This window comes from Sprattus sprattus, assembly GCF_963457725.1.
Source record: "Sprattus sprattus genome assembly, chromosome: 6".
Taxonomy (NCBI): domain Eukaryota; kingdom Metazoa; phylum Chordata; class Actinopteri; order Clupeiformes; family Clupeidae; genus Sprattus; species Sprattus sprattus.
Window position 1 is genome coordinate 32,928,798 of NC_137925.1, and position 19,235 is coordinate 32,948,032.

The 19,235-nt window shown below is 40.6% G+C and overlaps 3 protein-coding genes across 4 annotated transcripts; 2 read left to right on the top strand and 1 right to left on the bottom strand.

Annotated features, from left to right (window-relative positions):
- Positions 1-2,091: 2,091 nt before the first annotated feature.
- LOC308367245 (large ribosomal subunit protein eL39-like) lies at positions 2,092-2,280 on the top strand. Its single transcript, XM_080841094.1, has one exon. It carries the CDS (start codon positions 2,112-2,114, stop codon positions 2,265-2,267), a length of 156 nt encoding a protein of 51 aa, XP_080697220.1. The 5' UTR covers positions 2,092-2,111; the 3' UTR covers positions 2,268-2,280.
- A 982-nt stretch (positions 2,281-3,262) lies between these two features.
- nme5 (NME/NM23 family member 5) lies at positions 3,263-11,677 on the top strand (the record flags this gene model as incomplete). Its single annotated transcript, XM_080841090.1, has 5 exons — positions 3,263-3,403; positions 5,606-5,811; positions 9,637-9,737; positions 11,408-11,526; positions 11,603-11,677. 5 exons carry the CDS (start codon positions 3,263-3,265, stop codon positions 11,675-11,677), a joined length of 642 nt encoding a protein of 213 aa, XP_080697216.1.
- Positions 11,678-12,505: 828 nt separating this feature from the next.
- On the bottom strand, positions 12,506-16,603 carry LOC308367242 (small ribosomal subunit protein RACK1-like). Of its 2 annotated transcripts, XR_013968706.1 has the most exons (9): positions 16,540-16,603; positions 16,266-16,360; positions 15,835-15,946; positions 15,024-15,156; positions 14,716-14,844; positions 13,912-14,044; positions 13,586-13,732; positions 12,776-12,908; positions 12,506-12,562 (listed from the first exon to the last, which is right to left on the bottom strand). XR_013968706.1 is itself a non-coding variant. In XM_080841091.1 (8 exons), exons 4-8 carry the CDS (start codon positions 15,050-15,052, stop codon positions 12,852-12,854), a joined length of 495 nt encoding a protein of 164 aa, XP_080697217.1. In that variant the 5' UTR covers positions 15,053-15,156; positions 15,835-15,946; positions 16,266-16,360; positions 16,540-16,603; the 3' UTR covers positions 12,508-12,851. The 2 variants fall into 2 exon arrangements, 1 of the variants encoding a protein (XP_080697217.1); XM_080841091.1 differs by having other exon boundaries at positions 12,508-12,908.
- Positions 16,604-19,235: the final 2,632 nt, after the last annotated feature.

Sequence of the window (19,235 nt, forward strand, 5' to 3'; positions counted from 1 at the left end):
TTAGTTTTAGTGTTTAGGTAAGATATCATCTCTGTGAAATTTAGGCTTCTGTCATTTAATATTACCAGCACAAAGCTGATTGCTTACATGTTTTTATTATAAGACTATAACAGTTCAATTGAATCTTAAATTCCCTACGTCCCCATAAACCTAGCCCCTCAAATTCAAGTTTTTTGTAAAAAGATAACTTCAGCAGGAAAATTATTCTTTAATGAACCCCCCTCTTCCTTAGTCAGCAGGGGAGAGCAGGGCATGTTACACTTCTCAGTTTCTCACAATGATGGCAGAGGCCTCTAACAGCTCCACTACTGCCAATGCCCTTGCTGCGCTGCAGCCCAGTGAAGAATTTGCATATCGAGCCCCTTCCAGAGCAGGCCTTCCCCACTACATTACCTAGTACCTATCACTGTACTTTGTGAGTGCTTCGTCCTTTAAGAACTCCGTTACTGCTGTAAGGTAGAGCCAGATGGGTCAATGCCCAGCTGCATCCCACAACATCCCAGAGGGGATAACACCAACTAGAGCCATTTACAACTCACTTAATGTTGACTTACCACTGAATTTGGCTTCTTGACTTGACACAGCCTCAGACAAGAAGCCAGTTGTCATATCCCTGAGATACTATCCAATGCAAGGGGATGGCGATGACTATGAAGCGGCAAAACAGATGTCACTAACAGAGACTCCATAAAAGAGAGCTGACCATCCTGCTATCCCCCTCTGGAGGTGTGCAGCCTTTCGTTGCTTATGTCTTATGTCTTTCCTAGTGGCTCAGTGGTAAGGTGTTTGTTTTTCAATCTGTTGCTCAGGGTTCAAATCCTGTTTATGCCAGGTTGTGTCTTGATTCTATCTCTGAACTTCACAAAAGTTTTACACGAATACCTCAGTTTAGTCTTTGATGAGCAGTGATTGCTCATTAAGATTCCAAACAATTTCCCATTTTACTAATTTCTAAATCCATGTCCAAATCTCCAATCTACACTGTTCAATATGCATACAAGTCTGCAAAAACAAAACTTAAAATATCTAAACTTTAAAATTCGTCAAAACTCGTATAATACATATTCATCTAATTAATCCTTTGACTCAAAAAATCCTTGCGAAATGTTGTCAGTTGCAGTGGTGGTATACACAAGTTGTTTTACGAAATTGATCAACACGTCTTGCTCACAAGAGTCAATGCTGCTCCTGGAAAGTATTCCCTTCTCCATCTTGAAATATTCTGAGCGGTATTATTCCAACACTCACCATATAAACAAAGACCATACCTGTACATTATCTCCTTGCACATCTCACATCTCACATCTCATTCTGAAATTCCATCACTATCTTCCAAAAGCCATAGTTTTAGAGATTTCCACTGTTTCGCATTTTTTTGCACGTGACAAACATGTAAGTTGTTGTACATACAACTCTATGAATGCTGAAGCTGACAACCTATTTCTTACATGTCTTAAACCTGAATCACCAGCTCAACTACATTCACATTTAACAGTATTGGTTAGGGCAATAAACACCTGCCCAGTATTGTACTTGGACCGATGCTAGAAATGACATGCGATTTCAGAACCACTGTTTTAAGTTGCTGATATTTTCAACCTCAGGGTGTAACACTAGGAACATATCTAAATTAGTCCAGCAAAGCCAGGAACTTTCATACATTAGTCCTGACTCTGAATGTGTCACGCCAGCTTGAGATCCTGAACCTGCCACTCCCCCTCCAACTCGCTCAGCGGCACCACTTCCACAATCACCTGAATACTAATGACCAGCACCTGTCACGACCTAACTTAAAACCCCTGACTCCTTTCACTCTGTGTCTGGCCTCGTTCTAAAAACGGACTAACAATCCCGCGACAAGCAAGTTCTGGACATTCCAAGCTCCTCTAAGTACGCTAGTCCTGTCTTTTGTCCTAGTTCAAGGTCGATATTATACCCTACTCCCTTATTCTGCGCTCCTGCGCTTTGTTATTCCGAGTCATGCGCCTATAGTCAGTCTGAGTGTTTTTGTCAGTGCTATTTTGAGTTTGAGTTATTTCCAGCGCTTAAAGCCTGTGATTCTGCTCTCTCTTCATCCTCCGCCATTGTGGTGACAAGACAGGGGAGACGTAATGTCGTCCCACAAAACCTACAGAATCAAGCGCTTTCTCGCGAAGAAGCAGAAGCAGAACAGGCCAATTCCCCAGTGGATCAGAATGAAAACCGGCAACAAGATCAGGTACAATTCCAAGACGAGGCACTGGAGGAGGACAAAGTTGGGTCTGTAGAGTGGCCCATGACACTCTTGGCATCTTCTGAACCCTCAGCAGGACCACCAACTCGAGCCTGGAGCAAAGCCACAAATTGTAACAAATTAGTGGCCTACCAAGTTCCTTATTGTGGAAGTGGTGGGATTAAATACAAATTGAATCAGAGAACAGCATTTGAGTTGAAATCCTTTGAAACATCCGCACCCATAGCCTACAACTCATAATAATAACAGTCAACCAGTTGTTGATAATAAATCCAATAGGCACATTTTGCTTAGTTTATTCTCATTGAAAACAAAAACAATGTAACCTTACAATGAAAAACGAACCTAGCAAGTCTATCTAAACTTCCCTAAGCATCTGTGCTTTATAAACAAAACAGCATGACGAAAATCAAGTGTGTAAAACCAGGCGTCAGTGAAACAGTGAATAAAACAGCATAATATTCACGTGACGTATGGTGAGCTTGATTGGATGTCCAGCCTCGCTTTCCTTCAAGTCGCAGCGAGACGTTTTTCTCCTACCGGTGAGCGAACGCTCTGCAATCACTCACACGTACTGTTTATACAGTATCTAAGCAACACCACCAGAGCAGGGGATTGAAGTGTTTGGAGTATATGAAAGACGACGCACAATAAGTGGGTTACTGCTATCTGAGCCTAGTAAGAATACCGGCAAACTCAACTTAGAGTGGCTAGCGAAGTCATTAAATTAAACTTAACGAATAACTTACTATATATATAGGCAGTGTTGTACCTGTGATTGTGGTGCAAAGTATTGTGTCAAGTAGTCACATTACGTAGCGTCTGTTGTAACGATAGATGTATCTGTAACAGTTACAATACAACTCTTTAAATCGAATTAGCGTTAGTTTAATAGCATATAGCTTGCACGTTTTGTGCTGGTTTTCCTGCTGTAAAGTGTACGTTTTATTGGCTAGCTATCTTCAATTTGTTTTGAGTTATTCTACCAAATGACTAATATCACCTTACTTTAAAACAGCTGGTCAAATCATGGACAGTGGACTATCCCCATCAATGCCCAATCCCCGTGTTCATGTTGAGAGGACTTTTGCGGTGATAAAACCAGATGCTGTTCACATATTTGATGAAATAGAGGACATAATTCTTCAAGCTGGATTGTGTATTTTGCAAGTAGGTCACCTTTAAATCCGCAGATTTTCGAAACTGTTGTCAGATTGTTAACGTCGGTTTACTTTTTCAGGCTTGCCTTGCCACTGACCCTGCCTGACCTTTCACAACCAAACAGCCAGGCTTAATTAACGTATCGTAGCGTTATTTAAAATCACATTAATTTGATTTACTATTTGTAAAATTAAAATAACTGCACGATGAAATGGTATGAAAATGTGATATCACTATCATGGTGACCAAAATGATCACCATTATCAATATTATCACATTAATAATTCCAACAAGTTTTATATTGAAAAAGTTTGCAGTACGCATAGGCATAACAATAATAAAATAAACAATACAATTGATCTTGATTGACCTTGGTGTTTCCATCGGCCTGCAGTACACCTACCGTGTACCATCCATCTGCTCATGATCTGCGCTTTTCCATTGCTTTTCACCTGCCTCCTTTCTCCAATCAGCCTTTCTATTTTAACTGTCATCTTGACTTGGCTTGGCCTTCTTAACTGTCTTACAGGTCGTTTACATGGACCTACATAGAAACTACACATAGAAACTACATATCTATATCTTTCCATGCCATAATTATAGATTACCTCAATGAGATTCAATGTATTCTCTGCTGTACTCTTCAATCCTTCCCAAATTCAATCAACTGATGCAATTCCATCCCTTGACTTCAGAGGCCCCTGGTCATCTTGCCTTTGGTTTCTGCCCACTACACGTTTCCTTCTTAGTCTGCTTGGTTTGTCCTTGCTGTTCGCCAGCTGCATGACGCCCACTATTTCTGTGCAAGTGTGTGGGGTTCTCCTACCGCTGTAGCAGGGGCACTCAGATCCTGTGGTCTTTGGTGCTCAACTCGCTACTGACTTCTGCTACTTTCCTACAAGTAGTGCTCAATGATCAAGACCTTGAAGGTACAAACATTTGTAGCCTACTTTTCATGTAGTGATATAAAGAATGGATCATAAGGCCAAACAAAAACAAACAACTTGGAACCTTGAACATTTGGACACTTTCATTTTTTTAGCCTTTTATTCTCCACATTTGCCAGTTCTCTGAGGGAATTGGCATCAGCTTCTGTCTAAACCTGCCTTAGCCAAAAGCACAACTCAGACTGTCACAGCAGCGCTGAGCCCTGCTCCTGCGACGCCCCTCCTGACTCAACACACCTGCCTCAGTTACCTTCCCAATCCCCTGATAGTGTGTTTACCCGCTCCGGTCACTCCCTCCATCACTTTATAAACTGCTCACTCCCTTGACTCCCTTGTCTGGCCTCGTATAATTAAGGACTGGCAACCTGACCACTCCATGAAACAGACAGATGAAACTTCGCTTCGATTCATATCCCGATCCCAACTTCCAGGTAGCTCCTTATTTGCCCCTAGTTTTCCCTTGTTGATTGTGTTTGAACTTTTATCTTCTCTGCGTTCCTGTTTGGACTGTAACTACTTCTGAGCTTTTGTATCCTGTGTTGTTAGAATGCAAACTAGGAATACATTCTGGCAGCAGCAAAGGGTCAACCAGTGCACCCTCTCTGGGGCTTTTCCACAGTAGCCCCTATAACCTTCTCCCTGCCAACTTCTACTCCATTTGATCGTTCACGTGGAGGATTTGCCGCATTAAGTGACATCCCAAACCAATTAGTGGGGAGTAGAAGTGGGTCGAAGAGAAGTGGACCTACATAAAACAACATTTTTGGGTATACATTTGACAAAATATGGAGTTAGTTAAGCTCCACACACACATAATACAAATGGTTAAGAGGAAAGAAATCCTATATTTCCCTGGCTTCCAAAACATACAGCCTATTTTATGGTATTGTATTTATTTATTTATTAGGTTCATTATTTCAATGAAAACGAGTCTGACATCAATTCATCATCAATTTTCTTTTTCTGCTGCTACTATATCACACCCTACCCCTTCATTATGAGTGCCCTCTGCATGCACAAGTGTGTCTACAAACAGCCATATAAATAGAAAAAGAAGAAGACAAACAACGACAAGCATGCTGCAAGCATGTTCAAATGTGTTCAACGCTTTTAAGGTGTAACTTTCGTTATGTTGTTACTTACAGTCCTCCCATTTGGTTTGTTTTTGTTCATTTGAATTAAATGTTTTTACAGAAATGTCTACAGACACACATTTTGTACTAGTCATAGTCTCCTTCTTTATATCTCTCTGTATGTGTGACAGAAACGGCAGGTGCAACTGAGTCCAGAACAATGCAGTGACTTTTATGCTGAACAGTATGGAAAGCTGTTTTTCCCAACTCTGACAGCTTTCATGAGCTCTGGACCAATCATTGCCCTTGTGCTGGCCAGGGAACAGGCCATTGCAGTGTGGAAGGCGCTGATGGGCCCAGTCAACAGCATCAAAGCAAGAGAGACACACCCTGACTGGTAATGTTAAAATATTCATTTAGGCTTTTTACTACAGCCATCTGTAAGGGGTGAAAGATGGGCTGGGATGAGTTCAAGGAGATGATCCTTAGCCCAGTCATGTTCCACTTCCAATAACTCTGTGTGGTTGCCATGAATTCAGATTTACAATTGTGCACTTGGGCTTGAGTGTTTAAATGTTTGTCTTAGATTTAGACTTTGCATAGGATATGGATTGACAAATAAAAAAGTTGTCCACAGATTTTTTTTTTTTAAGTATCTATCTATAAATCCAGGAATCTCTGTGTGTCAGGGTGTCAGTCTGTCTAGGGCGTATCTCCCTGACGGTAGTTACGTTAGTTATGAGATTTCGCATGTAGCTTACGCATGTCATGAACCTGTGCATCCTTGATTTTGAAGATTTTTGAATGTACAGTTTGCGAGATATTTGTATTTTACCGTTTCCCATAGGAAACAATGGGTTATCGTTTCCCGTCCCGTCGGCACTATGGGTAGTGACGTCACAATCAAACGCGTAGCGTTATTAAACTATCCTGCCTTCACTCAAAGTTCAGAATAGCGTTGGATATGATACAGATATGATACAGGAGGATATGGATATGATACAGGAGGTTCGCATTCAAATTCTTCTTGGTGAACAGATACAGACTTTTGCTCAGGTAATCTTAAGACAGTGATTGATTTTATCTATTCGTTTATTTTTAAGCTTCTTTATATTAAGTTTCAAAGTAATGTATGTTGTACAGTCATCTAACAGACAGGGAATAGTAATCCATCAAAAATATTCATATTGTTTATTAGTATACCGTTTGCCGTGCATTGAAATGCATTGGGTTTAGCGACGCGATTTCTAAACCCAATGCATTTCAACGGGAGCCAATACATTGTGACATTGCGATTGCGATTTTGGCGTAAAATGTCCTATAGTGTGTAGGCTATTCATGAGGAACACACACTTCGATGAACACACACTTCGACGTCTGGAGTAGGCCTGCTCATCTGTAAGTAAATTTAACCTGTTCACGTTAATTGCTGTGAAATTAGCTAGCCTATTGACGTGCATCGAACGTGCACTGTGCACTGAATTCGGGTGGGGGATAGTAACGCCATCTCCAGTCAGCGCAAATCTCGCTGTAAATTATGTTGGCCCACGTTGTCATGTTATCCTCCCAGTCCTGCACTGAATTCGGGTGAGGGATAGTAACGCCATCTCCAGTCAGAGTATTTAAACTGTGTTCCCATTGTAAGGACATTTATTAGCTTACGATCTGTCTGAGAGTGGGCTGTCAAAGCTAGCATCATCGAAGTCATACAGTACAGTAGGCTACATACATTCAATAAAATTAACCTACATTTGAGTCCAACTGCATGACCATTCTTACCCTACACTTACCCTTACAATAAAGAAGTGATCCTATTTCATGACACTTTATGACATTTAGTTTATAGTTTAGACAGCAACGTTGACATCTATATTCAACTGCATCCACTACATAATCTCAAACTTTATTTGTTGGTATATCTCCAAAAAGGCTAACATTAAAACATTTCTTAATGAAAAGGAAACATGCATCACAATAACACTTCAGTGTAACCTGTAGCCTACCTATGTGGAGTGCAAATATGTCTTGCTATTACACTACCCAACAGCTACACCTACGTCTGCTAACACTACAGAATGCATAATTCCTACGGGCACTGCACTAGTCTATCTATAAATCCAGGAATCTCTGTGTGTCAGGGTGTCAGTCTGTCTAGGGCGTATCTCCCTGACGGTAGATACGTTAGTTATGATATTTCGCATGTAGCTTACGCATGTCATGAACCTGTGCATCCTTGATTTTGAAGATTTTTGAATTTATTGTTCGCGAGATATTTGTATTTTACCGTTTCCCGTAGGCCGTAGCCACTAATGGGTTATCGTTTCCCGTCCCGTCGGCACTATGGGTAGTGACGTCACAATCAAACAATATACGCGTAGTAACTATCCTGCCTTCACTCAAAGTTCAGAATACCGTTGGCAGTGTTGCCAACTTAGCGACTTTGTCTCTATATCTGGCGACTTTTCAGACCCCCTTGGCGACTTTTTCAAAAAGCGACTAGCGACAAATCTAGCGACTTTTATTTTGGTCATTTGGTGGATTTTTGTGTTGACAAAGCACTGAAAAAGCATCTCACATATCCTGTTCTGCAGTTCATGTTACAACTGATCTCACGAGAGCTGAGAACAGCGAGGGCTGTCATGGTCTCCTCTCCAATCACATAGCGCAGTCTGACGAAATAACAGCAACATATTAGAACTTTGTATTCGCGGGAAAAATATTAGTGTTACCCCGTCAGAATTGCATATTGTGCGCATCCGCAGCTTATTTACATATTATGCAAATTAGTTGATTACGTCATCTAGCGACTTCTGGCGACTTTTCAGAGAGCTTACAGCTACTTTCCTCACAGAAAAGTTGGCAACACTGGTTGGATACGATGAGGTCCGCATTCAAATTCTTCTTGGTGAACAGAAACAGACTTTTGCTCAGGTAATCTTAAGACAGTGATTGATTTGATCTATTCGTTTATTTTTAAGCTTCTTTATATTAAGTTTCAAAGTAATGTAGCTTACGCATGTCATGAACCTGTGCATCCTTGATTTTGAAGATTTTTGAATTCATAGTTTGCGAGATATTTGTATTTTACCGTTTGCCGTACGGTGCAAACCCATGTCACCGTTGTAGCGGTGTAGTACTCCACTCTTGCGTTGTGATTTTGATTGGCACCCAGCCTTTTATTCATACACTCTGACAGGTTTAATGAACACAGAGCAAAGGCGATCACACACAGTATCTTCCGAATGACAGCCTCTCCCAGCCAGGGTAAATGCAGACTGAGGTTTATAATATTGTTAACCTTTCCTGCACTGTCCGTCTCTGACCGTAGTCGGAGATTGCAGGGGAGACTGACTGCTCCAGGGCCGAAGTATCAACTGTTTATAACTTCGGGGTTAATTCCCGTACTCTTACTGTCTGCTGCTGGTTAGCAAATAACGCCACTGTATTCTTTGTTAGAGGATTTATTCACTACACACCGAAATAACTTTACAGCACATATGTTTTTCTCCGGTCGCTCACACAAAAACCATTCCACAAAATCACCTCTCTTCTCGCTCTCTCATCCTCGCTCTGCCACACCCACCCTGTACGTACGGCTCTTAAAGGAGCCGCACCATTTTACAACAATATTGCAATAATGAGAAAACAAAGTAGGCCTACAAACGAATTACAACAGATACATCGGGACACTTTTTTGTGAATGATGTCATAGTCATAGAACAGTCGTCGTCATAGATGTTACCCCCTACGGGCACTGCACTAGTACCTTATAAAAACTAATCAAATCTTTACATTATGTGTTTCTGTTACAAATGAATATCGGCTGATATATCATTATTCGATTTTTTAAATCTTCAAATATTGAAATTTGTATTAGAAATCCTATGTCAGTTGGGCTTTACCAACTACCAATACCAGTTTTTAATATAAAACATTGCAACCTTCATAGAGCATTCAGAATGTCGTAATTGAAAGCAAAAATCCAGAGTTCAGATCTTTAACTCTGCTGTTAGTCAGATCCTGTACAACAATGTATCCTTAAATAAAGGATTATTTGGTTGTGGAACTGTTTCTAAGAAAAAAGGTGGAAAAAAATCCAAAAGACAATATATTTACTATGTCTCACTATTACTGTGTTAATTACAAATGCGTTGGTTTTAGTTATGATAAACATTCCTTCTATAACGTATTTACTGATAGTTTCTAATTGTTGTCTTCACAGCCTTAGAGCCAGATATGGGACCTCTGACATTCGGAACGCTGTGCATGGCAGTGACAGTTTTTCTGCTGCAAAACGAGAGATCAAATTCATGTTCCCAGATTGTGAGTTATACATTTTTAAACACACACATGCACACACACACACACACACACACACACACACACATGGATGTTCTTGTTAACAAGTATACAGGGGTTCATTCTTATTTTTCATTTGGTGCGTGCTGATTTGTATATGGGAGAAATAACAGTACAATTTCCTTGAAATTGTAACAAATGAATGTCTTGAGTTAAACCATCAGAAGGCCTTTCACACTTTGTTGTAATGGAAAGTTATTTGAATTGACATGGTTCCTATGTTGCATTCACTCAATAGGTCCAGCAGTAGCCAATGGGGATGCATGGGGAAGTAGCTTTCGAGCTGTTATCTGAGATAGATACAAAAATAAGATTCAATTCCACTGGGATATGAAGTTTGTATTATCTCTTTGTTGCCCTTCCTTTACTTGCTCACAGCTGATCATTTGTATAAATGAATTACAGTTGTGTGAAAATAGTTGTTGTTGTTCATGGAAAAACAAACCTGCTAGATTGCCAGCAAGCTTGTCGATGTAGTAAAATTACCCATTTTCCAGTACTCCTTGTATGTACCTTGTGTCCTCTTCCCTGCCTCTCTCACAAAATAAATCCTGCGAGGACATCATAAGTGTCTCGAACAGTCAGTGTGGTTGGCGTCCATAGCCCAAAGCTATCTCCAGCTGATCTTCCTCATCTCAACACCATGCCAGTTCATCCATTGCCCTTGCTTTACTTGAGAAGCTGCTGCTGGTCTACTTTCCTCTTCTTGCTCGCGAACGAAGCTAGTTACTATCTGCCTCCTCTCTAGCAATGTAGCCCCACCCCACCCTTTCAAACTGTCACTCTGTACTTGCTTGCTTTTGCTGGCACAACACACAACCTCTTGAGCCTGGGCAGGCCATCGTTCATTGGTGATGACCCAATCTCTCCCATTGAAGGAATGCCTTCCAGTAACACAAGATCTAAATGCCTCTGATTGTCCGTATGTAGATGTTGAAGATACTCTTCTAGTTCCTCTCCTTTAACTCTCGAACTTCCCGTTTCCCATCACCAAAAGATTGTGAGAAGATGGTCCATACTTTTAAATCTTCCAGACTGGACTGTTGCAATGCACTATACTCAGGAATAAGCCAAGCATCAGTTCATAAGTTACAAATGGTTCAAAATGCAGGAGCTAGACCATTAACTAAGACCAGAAATGTGACCACATTAGACCTGTTTGAGCGGTCCTGCATTGGCTCCAAGTGAGGTTCAGGATTTATCATTTAGATCTTATTGTTTGTTTTTAAGGTTGTGAATGGTCTAGCTCCAGCCTATATTTCTAATCTGCTGACCCCTCACACTCCATCAAGGGCTTTAAGATTCTCCAATGAGCTTTTACTGGTTTCACCTTGGTTCATTTGAAATCAAAGGGTGGGTCGAGCTTATACTGTCATTGGTCCCGAATCAAGGAAAAGTCTCCCAATTTTATGTTAGATGTGCTGCCTACGAGGACACTTTTAAAACCAGATTGAAAACTCACTTTTATACGCTTGCTTTACCTGGGTTTGAGCTAGGTGATGCATTATTTTAGCTGCTTTAAATATCAAATATGATATGACCTTATGTCGATTTTGCATGTACAGTATGTATGACATAAGGCAGACTTTATGATTTGATGACTTCAATAACTGTTCTTGTGTCCTCCGTCACAGCCATAATCGAGCCCATTCCCACGGGTGTGGCAGGTAAAGATTACCTCAGTAGACACGTCAACTCAGCTCTACTTACTGGCCTAACAGAACTTTGCAAGAGAAAACCAGCAGACCCTTTTGTGAGTATTCTACTTATTCAGTCCTTGTCATTTATTTTACATTTTCTTTAGCTAACTTTTCTCTTTGTCTCTTAAGACATGGCTCGCTGACTGGTTGATGAACAACAACCCCAACAAACCGAAAATAAGCATCGGTGGAACCCTGGCATGATCTCTGATCACATCGATTTACCTGGGATTGCATTGGTTCATATCTGAGTTTTTATTCTAATGTATGGTTGTCTGCCACCTTCCTACTGTACCGGAGTTCACACTTACATATAGTAAGTATTGATTAAAGGTCTTTAATATCATTTTATTGTGTGACTCACTTTAATCAGTACAAATCTGAAACGAGGGAAGGAAAATGATGTACTGAATCTTCAATATCTTTAGTCAACCGCAGCAAGTTACAAGTTTTCATACTTTGAACTTCAGACAAATTACAAATGTGCTCTAGTAATATGAATCTGTTTTGCTGCCACACCTTAGTAAGTAAACACACATAAACAAGTAAAAAACAGTCTATTTGCAAACACCTTTAGTGTGGTTTATGCACAGTATTGGGGCAATTTCTACCTGTGCTTTGGAGTTCAACGCGTTTATAGACCCTCATGTATTCCTTAATATGGAAATAACAATGTTGTAGTAATATGCCACCAATAATGGGTTTGTTTTGGAAATTATTTTGAACAGGACATAAGTGGAGCAGGGGCTAAGCCCAATACCAATGTAGTGACTGAAGAGACCCCCCCCCCTGCCCTTCTCAAACCATTAGTTCAGTGGGTGTCAGCAGTAATTCATAAATCAATGGTGGCATTCATCAAGCTAACATGTGTGTATGGAGACGGACACAAAACATTTCACAGCATCTACAGACCCTGAAATGATACAGTATCACTGATCTACACTAGCACTACGCACAAACTCACTACGACAACAGAGTTATTCTTCAGAAATATTTATTGAAGACAGGAATCTCAGGAAACCTTTATCGTGTTTCAATGGTGACTTGCCACACTCTGATGAGGTTGGCAGTGTAGCCGGCAAACGGGGTCTGTTGTAGGGAGAGAGTGTTAATAAACCACCATGTACATAATTCGTTTTTTTTTTTCAAGATTTTACAAGACTTGGGACCTGATGTATGGAGGATGTATATGAATAAAAAGATGCTCATTTATCATCACAGAGATTCAGGATTAGAACAAAATGTATACATCATACTCAGACATTAAATGGTTAGGGCAGTACCCATAGTATGACAAGTTACCTTTCCACCTGAAGCACAAAGAGAGCCATCAGGGGACACGGTCACCGCGTTCAGGTACCCAGTATGGCCAATGTGGTTAGTCTTCAGCTTGCCACACTCTGATGAGGTTGTCAGTGAAGACGGCAAACAGGGTCTGTTGTAGGGGTAGAGAATGTAAATATACCACCATATACATATTTTTTTTCCTAAAGGTTTTCCAAGACTTGGGACCTGATGTATGGAGGATGTATATGCATAAAAAGATGTTCAGCAATTAAATGGGTAGAATCTGTATTTGACAAGCCCATAAAATAATGTGCACCGCTTTGCACCTGGGGTATTGCAGGTTTTCAAAGGAATTTGTGATTCAATGCCAAGGAAGGATTCAATAACCTTCTAAACAGAGATTCAAGTGCTGTGATCAAAAATCTGTGCCGTTTTAAGACTCCCAGTCATGACTTAAAATCACAAGAGCAGATCAATATTGAAGCAACATGATGGAGAATCCCTGATTTGAGGCACAAATGTATTAGCCATCACGTTTTTAGATTCTACCATCAGTGGCCATTCAGACGTTTACATTTTATTGAAACCAATTTAGGTAGTGTTCTAGATCCTTCATACATGAGGCCCTCAAGTTGGTGAATTAACCCATGTGGTCCCCCTCATATTTGCAGGACTATCAGCAAAGAAATTCAGATAATCAAGTGATTAAGATATAATCATAGGAGGTACCCAGAATGCACTGGGGCAATGATGAACATTATGGGCCATGAAGAGCACCACAATATTGCTACATCCAAAGTCATTCCTACAACCAAAATGACATACCTGTCCATCTGCAGACCAGGCCAGGGATGTGCACTGTGGCAGCACAGAGCCAGTACCAGTTGGGGTTGAAGCATAGATGACATCTCCACTATCCAGGGTGTAGAGGTGCTTTCCCTCATTCAGGTCCCACAGCATGGCCTGACAATCCTGTTAAACAATGTGACCTAGTCAGTAATCACAATTATTGTCCACATCAGGAAAACTTAAATAAATCTGAGTCAGAAACAGCCTCTTTATCATCACAGAGATTCAGGGTTAGAACAAAATGTATACATCATACTCAGACATCAAATTGTGAGGGCAGTACGCATAGTATGACGAGTTACCTTTCCACCTGAAGCACAAAGAGAGCCATCCATTGACACCGTGAGCGTGTTCAGGACCCCAGTATGGCCAATGTGGTAAGTCTTCAGTTTGCAACAATCTGATGAGGTTGTCAGTGAAGACGGCAAACAGGGTCTGATGTAGGGGTAGAGAATGTAAATATACCACCATACACATCATTTTATTCCTAAAGGTTTTCCAAGACTTGGGACCTGATGTATGGAGGATGTATATGCATAATATGATGCTCAGCAATTTGACGGTAGAATCTGTATTTGAAAAACCCATAAAATAATGCACACCTCTCTGCACCTGGGGTATTGCAGGTTTCAAAGGAGTTTGCGATTCAATGCCAAGGATTCAATAACCTTCTAAACAGAGATTCAAGTGCTGTGCTCAAGAATCGGTGCGGTTTTAAGGCACCCAGTCATGACTTAAAATCACAAGATCAGATCAATATTGAAGCAACAAGTTTGAGAATCCCTGATTTGAGGGCGAAAATGTATTCGCCATCACATTTGAGATTTTACCATTAGTGGCCATTCAGAAGTTTCAGTATTATTGAAACCAAAGTTTTGATAATGTTCTAGATCCTTCATACATGAGGCCCTCCAGTTGGTGAATGAACCCATGTGGTCCCCCTCATATTTGCAGGACTATCAGCAAAGATATTCAGATAATCAAGTGATTAAGATATAATCATAGGAGGTACCCAGAATGCACTGGGGCAATGATGAACATTATGGGCCATGAAGAGCACCACAACATTGCCATATCCAAAGTTATTCCTACAACAAAAATTATACCTGCCGTCTGCAGACCAGGCCAGGGACGTGCACTGTGGTAGCACAGAGCCAGTACCAGTTGGGGCTGAAGCATAGAGCGTTGATGACATCTCCGCTATCCAGGGTGTAGAGGTGCTTTCCCTGCCAATCCTGTTAAACAATGTGACCTAGTCAGTGATCGCAATTACATTGTCTACATCAGGAAGACTTCAATAAATGAGTCAGAAACAGCCTCTTTATCATCACAGAGATTCAGGGTTAGAACAAAATGTATACATCATACTCAGACATCAAATGGTGAGGGCAGTAGCCATAATATGACAAGTTACCTTTCCAGCTGAAGCACAAAAAGAGCCATCAGGGGACACGGTCACCGCATTCAGGTACCCAGTATGGCCAATGTGGTTAGTCTTCAGCTTGCCACACTCTGATGAGGTTGTCAGTGAAGACGGCAAACAGGGTCTGTTGTAGGGGTAGAGAATGTAAATATACCACCATATACATATTTTTTTTCCTAAAGGTTTTCCAAGACTTGAGGCCTGATGTATGGAGGATGTATATGCATAAAAAGATGTTCAGCAATTAAATGGGTAGAATCTGTATTTGACAAGCCCATAAACTAATGTGCACCTCTTTGTACCTGGGGTATTGCAGGTTTTCAAAGGAATTTGTGATTCAATGCCAAGGAAGGATTCAATAACCTTCTAAACAGAGATTCAAGTGCTGTGATCAAAAATCTGTGCCGTTTTAAGGCTCCCAGTCATGACTTAAAATCACAAGATCAGATCAATATTGAAGCAACAAGATGGAGAATCCCTGATTTGAGGCACAAATGTATTCGCCATCACATTTGAGATTCTACCATCAGTGGCCATTCAGAAGTTTCATTATTAATGAAACCAAAGTTTTGATAATGTTCTAGATCCTTCATACATGAGGCCCTCAAGTTGGTGAATGAACCCATGTGGTCCCCCTCATATTTGCAGGACTATCAGCAAAGAAATTCAGATAATCAAGTGATTAAGATATAATCATAGGAGGTACCCAGAATGCACTGGGGCAATGATGAGCATTATGGGCCATGAAGAGCACCACAACATTGCCACATCCAAAGTTATTCCTACAACAAAAATGACATACCTGTCCATCTGCAGGCCAGGCCAGGGACGTGCACTATGGCGGTTCAGCCTTGTGGTTTCGTGCTGATGACTTCCTGTCTCAGTTCATCAACAATGATCTTGCCCTCAAGGTCCTGTTATATACAAAAATATATACCAATATTAAATAAGGGCCGTGTTAATATAATTATGAATTATTAAGAACCATGGCTCTTTATTGAAAACTTTGCTAAGCTTTACTATGTATGCTAGAGTCATCTAAAATCCTTTAACACAAATGTTGCCGTGGTAGCAAGGATAATGGAAGTCAGGGCTCAGACTGTGAGTGATCAGTGGCATTTTGTGCAACCTGATGTTGCGCAACAAGCCTGGTAAGTAAATGGATTAATTCATGGGTAATTATGTTTAAGGCTTGCTTTGATGCCACAATAGTATAGAACTGAGATTACCTACATTTCAGACGAGCAATGAGCATTGAGGACATCGCCGCTATCCAGCGTGCAGAGGTCCTTGCCCTCATTCAGGTCCCACAGCATGGTCTGCTCATCCTGTAAAACAATGTGACCTAGTCAGTGATCGCAAATACATTGTCCACATCAGGAAAACTTAAATTAATGAGTCAGAAACAGCCTCTTTATCATCACAGAGATACAGGTTAGAACTAAATGTATTACATCATACTCAGACATCAAATTGTGAGGGCAGTACGCATAATATGACAAGTTACCTTTCCACAGTCTTCAGGTACCCAGTATGGCCATAGTCGTTCGTTTGCAGTTAGTACATCGAACCGTCATCTGTTCGGTCATTTCTGCGATTTTAAATGTGCCTCTGTAAAGAAGATTGAAACAGATTCGGTTGGAGAGACCAACCCCCCCTGTTCCTCTCACTATCAGGCATGAGTTAAAGGAAGTTCTAATCAGGAAGCACACGGTTTTCAATACTTTTCTGAGATGGTCAGGCATGCACGAACTATGGCACCATTGACAGCGCCCCCTTAAGAGTTGGAGAGTTATAAAGTAACGAAGTAATGTATTTGTATATGTTTGTGCGTACCGATGATGTTATCTCACATTAACGAATCACGATATGATATATTACATATATAGTCGTAAAATTCTTTCAAAATACCACAGCGAGAAAATCTAAGGAAGTTACATATGCGCACATCTATGACACAAAGCATTATCACCTCAATGTCTAAACCCAGTCAAATTAATTATCTTGCCCTGGAGGGTTCTACATAATAATTATAAATGATTGGCTTCAGTTTTTGCTAATAAGGCAAAAATGTCTCCAAAACTGAAGCTTAATCAGACGTTATAAGCTGTATCTTCTTTAAATACTGTTGCGCCACTAAAGACTTACAAGAGGTTAAATGACAGAATCTCCCCTTGGTTAAACCATAACAAAGTTAATGAGATTACGAGAATCTGCCAGGCAGCTGAAAGAAATCAGAACCACTATTATTTCTGATGTAAATGCAGATGGCCTCAGAAAACACCTCCACCTCATGAAGTGACCCTGTACGTACAAACAAATGTAAGCGGGAGTTTGACAGTGTTTCAAGTCATGTCCTGAAGATTATAAATACAAATCTATAAATCTCTTCAAACAGGCCTCTTCCCAGATGCCTTAAAAACAGCTGTTGTAAAACCATTACTAAAATACCCAATCTGGATGGTAATGCACTGAGCCTATAGGTTGATTTCCAATCTTCCATTCATTAGTAAAGTACTTATCAAGATTTTTCAGTGCAAATAAATTCCTTTCTTAAAGAAAACAATATCCTGGATAATTTTCAATAAGGCTTTTGAACATGCCACTGTAACGGTTCTATTGCAGTCAGGGACGGAGACGGATTTGCAGCTTTTCAACTTTATTCTGATGATAAACAAACAACGGATGACATACGAGTATCGCTGACAGGCATATTTCTTCTGTCTCGCTATATACACATTATCACACAAAAGCAAACCAGTGCACAAACAAACAATTAAAGCAACAATGCACGCATAACACACACATGTTGGCATTGGAGCGTCATACCTGATGATAAACAAACAACGGATGACATACGAGTATCTGCACAAGTGAAACAAAATAGAAAACACGTCAGGTTCAGTATGGCTATTAGTATACTATTCTATATTTAGCTAGCTTCGGAACGTGAGTAGTGGAAGGTTCCCAGTGTTCTAGCTTGCTAATCTCCGTGTGAACGATGAACCTCGTGTTCAAGAAATATTATATAATCAAACTTTCTGCCCATTAACAAACTTACATTACAAACCATCACATTACATACTTATTATAGAAAATACAAATTACATGTCGAACTTCTCGACATTTATTGCATCTAGCTATCTAAAAATGTACAAATTGTGATGGTCATTTTTCGTTATGGACCTACCGCTGACAGGCATATTTCTTCTGTCTGATTATGACAACGACATATGAATATAATAACTTGCAGACCTGCAGTACGTCACATCCCCAAAGGTGGCTCCAAAACACCAACAGTAATAAAACACGCTTATTTATGGCGAAACTCAAACTCTATTTACATTTAATCTATTTGCATTTATAACTCCGTTACACCCACCCCCTCTGAAATTCGCCAAATACAATCAGCGACCGCAAAGCATTTCCAAAGGGAAACCAGTACATTCCCTGTCAACACTAGTCAAAGGGTCACCAATTACAGGACAGCCAACCACGAAGGTATCCAAGACGGATGAAGTGGAGGAAGAGCGCATAAACTCTCCAACCAACCACTGGCAGCAGGGTGCCTTATACACCCCACAAGACCCATTTACAGTGTACTTAAAGTCAATAGCCAAGCCAATCTCCTCAAAACTATCCAGACTTGGACTACATCACATTACTAAATGTGTTTGAACATGACTTCAAACGACACTGATTAGTCATGAAATACCTGAAAGACTAACCTGCAAACAGTCTGCATGGATGGATGTGTGTGAACGATGTCTTGTCTTGACATAGTTTGGATCAGTCTGTCAACTGGCTTGATAATGCGGCCAAACCTAGATCTCACCTGTGTGGATAAACTGGGATTTTGAGACTGTGAGACAGTAGCTAAAGTGTCAATACTATGTGTGTCGGTAGCATTGTCTGTCTGTGTCACAACAGTCCGTTCATCAGTCTGTGTAGGTGTGAGCATGTCTGAGTCACAACTATCTGACTGTCCATCTGTGTGTCTAACAACATCTGTACTAACGTCAGTGTCGGTCACTAGTCTTGGGCCAGAGGTGACAGAATGGTCTGTGGGGCCTTCAGACATCTCTGGATTGTTCTGAGGGATAAGGGGGGCTGGTTCTGTTCCTCCATTTCCAACTGACTCAACTTCAGATGGTTCGGGGAATGGTGATTGAACGACCCACTCGACAGTTCTTCCCTCAGCAT